The following is a 7,263-nucleotide window of genomic DNA, read 5'->3' as shown; positions in this document are numbered from 1 at the left end:
CATTTAATTGGAGAGAATGTAAATATACACATTAAACCAGTAATCATAGAATAAATTATTACAATAAAGGAATAAGTATAAGAGTAGCTTTACTTATATAGAACTTATTAAACAAAAGTACTACAAAGTGCTTCACAAAAGACACAGGGAGAAAAAAAAGGGTATGATAAGGGTAAGGATAAGATAAAATACATAAGGACAAAAACAATAAAAAAATATAAAAATAAAAATGGAAATCATAAGTAATACAGATTGACCATACGAGAAAGATATAGCATTTATTGCTCTCATGGGTTTTCCACCGTGTTTCTGTGGGCTCACACTAATTAAATTGTATCAATTTTAAAGTGACTCAACAAAACGTCTCGGGTTACGTATATAACCCTTGTTCCCCGAGAAGGGGAACGTGACACTGCATCGGTGACGACACTATGGGAACGCCCCTGGGCGTGGCAGGGCTGAACTATGAATGGAACTACTCCAATCTTATTGGTGTTACTAGAACGGTAGTGTGTGACGGCGTAACTGGAGGGGGTATATAAGCACGCCGGCACATAGGACACATTAGCCCTTTCTATGAAGCAAGGCACTCCAGGCGGGGTGAGGTGTGGCGGACCGACGCAGTGTCTCGTTCCCCTTCTCGGGGAAAAAGGGTTACATAGGTAACCCGAGACATTCCCCTTTGAGGGAACTCGAACTGCGTCGGTGACGACACTATGGGAAAGAGATACCCACTTAGGCCGCGCCGATACCCCGCCTGCCCCCAGCGTGCAGAACCTGACGGCACGACTAGGAGGAGAGCGCACGGGTGCCGGGTGCAGAAGGAAGGTCCAGACTGTAAAACCGGATAAAAGTGTGAGGGGTGGCCCAGCCAGCCGCATCACACAAATCCTGGAGTGACGCCCCTGCGAGGAGGGTCCTAGAAGCCGCCATGCCTCGAGTAGAGTGCGCCCTTACAGCCATAGGTGAAGGCAAACCGCGCACCTGATAGGCCAGGGAAATAGTCTGAACGATCCAGTTGCTGATGGTGTGATTAGAAGCGGGGAGCCCAGCCTTGGGGGAGCCGAAACACACCAGCAACTGGTCTGCTTTCCTCCACCGGGAAGACCTCAGAGTGTAAATACTCAGTGCTCTGACAGGGCAGAGCAGATGAAGTCTCCCGTCCTCCGCTGTCACATGAGGTGGGGGATGAAACGCCTGCAACACCGTGGACCCTGCCAGTCTGGCTGGAACATTAGGGACATAACCTGGACAAGGGTGCAGGATGGCCCTGACCCTCCCCGGGGGAAACTCCAGGCATCGGGGAGACACCGACAGTGCCTGGAGATCCCCCACCCTCCTCAGAGAGGTGATAGCGAGGAGAAAGGTCATTTTAGGGGTCAGGTGCTTGGCCTCAGCCGACTCCAGGGGATATTAAATCCGAGAACCACACTCGTGCCGGCCAAAACGGGGCTACTAGTAGTAGGCTGACGCCGTCCTGGCGGACTCGCTCCAGAACCCCCGGGAGCAGAGCGACTGGGGGAAACGCATACAGACGCAGCCTCGGCCACGTCTGTACCATGGCATCCAGCCCTAGCGGGGCTGGGGGTGATAGGGAGAACCACAGGGGACAGTGTGCCGTCTCTCGGGACGCAAACAAGTCCACGTCTATGGGGCCGAACTCTTCGCATAATAACTCCACCACCTCGGGGTGGAGTCTCCATTCCCCGGGCCTCAACCCCTGTCTCGACAGCAGGTCTGCTCCTTGATTCTGGGTCCCAGGGATGTACATCGCTCTGAGGGACAGCAGTCTCTCCTGGGACCACAGGAGGATCCGATGTGCCAGTTTGCATAATGGGTGCGAGCGCAGACCCCCCAGGTGATTCAAATAGGCCACCACCGCCGTATTGTCGGTCCTGACAAGGACGTGGCAACTGCGGAGAGCGGGCAGAAAACTCCTCAGAGCTCTGAAAACCGCCAACATTTCCAGGCAATTTATGTGCCAAGAGAAATGATGCTCCTCCCAGGAGCCTCTCGCGAAGCGGTCGTCCATGACTGCGCCCCATCCCGTGAGTGAGGCGTCTGTTGAAATAATTGTTCGGCGACAGATTGCTCCCAACACAGGACCTTGGGACAGGAACCAAGGCTTCCTCCATACTGATAGGGAACGAAGGCATCCGCTCGTAACCCCTATCAGACTGAGCGGATTTCCCCTCGGGGAGAATCCCTTGGATTTTAGCCACCACTGCGGGGCTCTCATGTGCAGTAGTCCGGAAGGTATTATACTGGACGCTGCTGCCAGAAGACCCAACACCCTCTGAAAGTGTTTCACAGTGATGGCGCGGCCTAACTGCACTTTGGTCACTGAGGATAAAATGGACTCGATGCGTGCGGGAGACAGGTGGGCCCGCATCGTCGTTGAGTCCCACACCACCCTTAGGAACGCAGTCCGTTGGGCGGGTGTCAGCACACTCTTCTTCGCGTTGAGCCGCAGCCCCAAACGCTGAAGGTGGGCGAGGACGACATCTCGATGCCGAACCGCTAACTCTCGAGACTGGGCCAGGACGAGCCAGTCGTCGATGTAGTTCAGTATGCGGATGCCCTGGAGCCTCAACGGAGCCAGAGCTGCATCCATGCATTTGGTGAACGTGCGGGGAGATAGTGCTAGGCCGAACGGAAGAACCCGATACTGGTAAGCCGTGCCCCCGAAGGCGAACCTCAGGAACTTCATGTGAGAGGGACGGATGGAGATGTGGAAATAAGCGTCTTGTAGATCTATCGTGACAAACCAATCCTCGGATTGCATGTGACTGATGATGGCTGGGATGGTAAGCATCCTGAACCTGAATCTCCTCAGAGATTGGTTCAGGGACCACAAATCCAAAATCGGACACAATCCTCCGTCCTTCTTGGGGACCAGGAAGTATCGGCTGTAAAAGCCGGCTTCTCTGACTGGCAGGGAAATTAATTCTATGGCCCCTTTCTTCAGAAGAGAGCGGACTTCCTGTCCCAACACCTGGCTCTGTTCTGCGTGTACTGTAGTCCCGACCATCCCGCAGAATCTGGGGGGGCGAACCCGGAACTGCAGCCTGTAGCCATCTACTACTGTGCGGAGGACCCACGGGGAAATGTTCGCGAGGCTTCGCCAAGCTTCCGCGAACTTCGCCAAGGGGACCAGTCCCTCGGGGCTGGTGGTCGGTGTCCCGCGGGAATCCCGGGTGGCGCCCTGAAGCGGAGGGCCGCCAGGGAAGGCTCGCCGGTGAACCACGGTTTGTGAGCCCAGTCGTGTTCCGGCTGACGCCCCTCGGGGCGGACAGATCGGTGAGGGCCTGCCGGCGGCTAGCGCGTCCCAAGTGCTGAAGCGGTGGGAGGAACAACGCCTGTTGCTGGAGCCACCATGAGAGAGGGGACCTCGATCGGCCTCTCTCAGGGGAAGGGGGGTAGGGAGGGAGAGGAGACGGGGGGTGGTGGTGGGTCCCCCTACTCGAGGTCCCAGGACCTCTTCCCCCGGGCCCGCCGAGACTGAATGATGGTCCTCAGATCCGTCTTCCCGGGGGGCTGTGGGTGAGAGCGCCGTCTCGCGTCCCAGGTTGGTTGAGGGGGATCCCGCGAAGCGACGCTCTGCTTCTGGCTGTGGCGGTAGGTGCTGGATGAAGGCTGCGTCCGCCTTTCCTGAGCCGTCGCGGTCCTGGAGTCTGACCGGCGGGGGAGATATCACTCAAATGCCTCTCCCTGAGTTTTGGCGTGCTGGAACCTGTTGACGACAGCATCCACTGCTTCGCCAAACAGGCCAGAAGGCGAGAGGGGCGCATCCAGGAGAAAAGCCCTCTCCTTCCCCTGGATGCCTGATAGGTTGAGCCACAGATGGCGCTCCGTAGTCACCAAAGCCGCCATGGATCGGGCCGTTTCCTTGGTCACACGGAGAGCCAAGTCCGTCGCTCTACGGAGCTCCGTTAGGTCCTCCTCAGAGGGACCTCCCCCTACGTCACAGTCCCGAAGAAGATCGGCCTGGTATGCCTGCAAGACAGCCATCGTATGTAGGCTGGCACCAGCTCGACCCGCTGCCATGTAGGCCTTGCCCACCAAATTGGACGTCATCCGACACGGCTTGGTGGGGAGCGCCAGCGTCTGGAGGGATGAGGCGAGGTTGGGAGAGAGGTAGCTAGCGAGTGCCTCCTCCACTCGTGGCTCCGTAGCCGTGCTGTCTGATTCCCGTCACATTGCCGTAGTCCAGCCGGGGGGACGTAGACAGCCGCGCAGAGAAGGGTTTATTCCATGATCTACACAACTCGTGCAGATCCGGAAAAAATGGTAGGGGCCGACGCGGGGGTGGCGCTCGGTGTTGCAGAAACCGCTCATCTAGTTTGCTGCCTGCCGATGGCTGCTGCACCGCCTGTTGCAGCTTGGCCACGGCCCCTCACCACTTCCAACAACTCCTCGTATCCTGGCGAGGGCTGATGACGTTCCGTTTCCTCTATGCTAAGCACATCTAGCTCCTCAGAGCCAGATCGTGTCAGCCTTTCCGGACTCGCCCCTTGAGTGGGAGAAACCGTGAAACGGGCTCCCGATTGGGGACGAGGGGAGGAGGATTCCGCGGACGAGGACCGGAAAAAGGCCTCAGCTGTTCCGGCACCCTCAGCGATCTCGCGTTGTGATCCCCAGAATCTGAGCCGCCGCGACGCCTCAGCGACCGCGGGGCCTGTGCCACGAGGGGAGCGCATCCGACCATCCTCTAGGAAGAGAGCCGCTCGAGACCTCAGCACCCTCAGGGGCAGGGCCTCGCAATGGTCGCAGGCAGCCCCCTTGAGAGCCGCCTGAGCATGCGACATCCCCAGGCATGAGACGCACATCCCATGGGTATCACCTTCTGTGATGAAACGCTCACAAGGGAAGACACACTGTTGGAATCGCTTTGACATGATCTTCTGCTGCTTCGTCTCGATGTCAGGTAGGAAAAGGGAGCTTCCAAACATAGCCAGAGTGCCTGCTGAATAGAAAGAAGCTAATGTGTCTTATGTGCCGGCGTGCTTATATACCCCCTCCGGTTATGCCGTCACACACTACCGTTCTAGTAACACCAATAGGATTGGAGTAGTTTCATTCATAGTTCAGCCCTGCCACGCCCAGGGGCGTTCCCATAGTGTCGTCACCGACGCAGTTCGAGTTCCCTCGAAGGGGAACCTCCTTTTCAGTCAGTTTCATAAGGGTTTGAAATCAATGACGTGCACATTTTTACCATAACTCAATGTTTATCTTACAGGCTGAATGACTGTAATAGAATTACTGTTTGCAGAGGGGTGTACCATTTCAAACCTTTTCACTTCTGGCCTAAATTAATTAGCTTGTTTGCGCCCTCATGCACCACAGTAATTACAGTAATCATCATAGATTGACTAAACTGGCACCATGCTGTGCTGCATTGCCTCTCTCTAAGAAAGCTTTGTACATTTTCATTCACTGTGTTGAACTCTCCCCTCTTGTATTGATGCTCATCGGTTAAGATTCGATTTGTTTTTATGACAAACCTATTTTTACTTTGCAGATTCTTTATACCACAAAAGGATTTCCATTGATGGAAGATATTTAAACTTGTAAATGTTTGATACAGGTGGGACTGATATGTTGTAATAATGCATGGATGTGCATTCTTTTGGGTGATGAGTTGTTGTTGTACAACATGTACCAAATATTATTAATTTATGTTTTGTTTTGAAAGTATTGATAATAACACCCTGTAGCTGAGGGCACACTCTGACTTTTAAGGCTTGTGTTGGGACTAAAATGACAGTGGAATATGTTTACAGCGAGCACACATGGTTTTCCTTACCACCAAAGTGTTGACTTTTATTGGCTGAACACTGCAGTCTCACATGATAGGAACTCTGTGACTCATTTGCTGTCTTTTTGGCCCCCTTCTTGTTTATTTTGGCAAATGTTTTACAATTTTTTTCTGATCAGAAGGTTAAAGAAGAGGTATCCTTTGAAGTATCCTATGTTTAAACTTTTCATTGCCTCTGTAGTTGATGAGACGATGTGGCAATTTGATCTTCACGTCCACCTTTGCCGTGTCAGAGTGGAGCAGATGTATCCTGGATGAGCCATGTAAACTGGGCAGATGGATTTGTGGTGGTGTACAGCATCACTGACCGAATGTCCTTCCTCCATGCCAAAAGCACCCTTTGGCAGATCAAAGAGGCCCGAGGGGAGAGCTGTAAGGGGTGAGTGACTGTAGTCTGCTGGGAATGAAGCCGAGCTGAGGGATTTACTTTGATGAACTAATGAGTCCCATTCCTGAGATGATGGTAAAGGCCTTTCAGGGTGAGGATCAACGTGGTATGCTGTGAGTTAAGGACTACGTTCCAACACACTGTACTGGGATCAGAAGAAGTATCTCTGTATGAAGTATTGTGTCACTTTGCAGTCAACTTTTTAGACCTAAGCACACTGGGTCAAAGATATTTTGGACTCGCACTGTATCTTCTAGGAGTGGGACCTCAGTGCTCCTCCAAGTGAATTATCTGGGTAAATCAGTGAAGTAATCCCTAAATGCTTTATATCCACTTTTCCTGATTATGGAAATTGAAATGGGGTCAAACATACCTACATATGGAATTTTATTTTATTAAAGGTTTTTGCAGGATGTAGACAGTGGATGAATAGTCTAAGTTGTGCATTTCTATTCCCAAGAGAGAGAACAGTTAAGAAGACCACTTGGAGGAACCTTCATTAACTGTGCTTCACTGAAACCATTTCATGACTTCCATGACTGGAATTGTTCCCCAGCTGATACCAAATTGGAAACCAACAATTAACACTATTGCTGCAAATGCGCTGGAATTATCAAAAGACAATTTTTCATCTGCAGTCCCGGGACAGATGTAACTTAATAAACCTAAAAAAGAATAGAATATTAAAATTAAAACAGTGAAACAGTTATTGAAACAAGCAGGACCTGTGCATCAACCTCAGGTATGCAAGGGCGAGGGCCTTGCCTCAGGAACACTCGTGCCACTTGTATGAGGTGTCTGCAGGAGAGGCCCACTTGGAAATATCCAACCTTGTCACAAAACCAATTCGTCACGAGATGCAGAACCTTAAGCACAGCGCAGACCACAGACGATTCAGTGGCTCCAAGTCCATGGCCAAACTCATCAATAATGTCTCTGGTAAAAGGAAGAAGTCTGTCTGATAGAGGATATCAGTAGTTACTAATGAGATCTAACTAAACTGTTTGTCTGGATACTCCAGACATTTTATATTGGTCAGCAAATATGTGGACATGTG

At 52.1% G+C, this 7,263-nt stretch overlaps 1 protein-coding gene across 1 annotated transcript; it reads left to right on the top strand.

Moving 5' to 3' along the window:
• Positions 1–2,030: 2,030 nt before the first annotated feature.
• On the top strand, positions 2,031–7,168 carry rerglb (RERG/RAS-like b). Its single transcript, XM_038701977.1, is given in 6 exon segments — positions 2,031–2,048; positions 2,969–3,248; positions 5,522–5,587; positions 6,052–6,080; positions 6,082–6,207; positions 6,905–7,168. Coding segments are annotated over 6 exon segments (783 nt in total).
• Positions 7,169–7,263: the final 95 nt, after the last annotated feature.

The sequence above is a fragment of the Micropterus salmoides genome, unplaced genomic scaffold (genome assembly GCF_014851395.1).
Source record: "Micropterus salmoides isolate LMB-PRFRI ecotype aquatic unplaced genomic scaffold, ASM1485139v1 Ms_hic_scaffold_6, whole genome shotgun sequence".
Classification (NCBI taxonomy): domain Eukaryota; kingdom Metazoa; phylum Chordata; class Actinopteri; order Centrarchiformes; family Centrarchidae; genus Micropterus; species Micropterus salmoides.
Note: the sequence above shows the minus strand (reverse complement) of the source record. Positions and strands in the feature narration are given on the sequence as shown.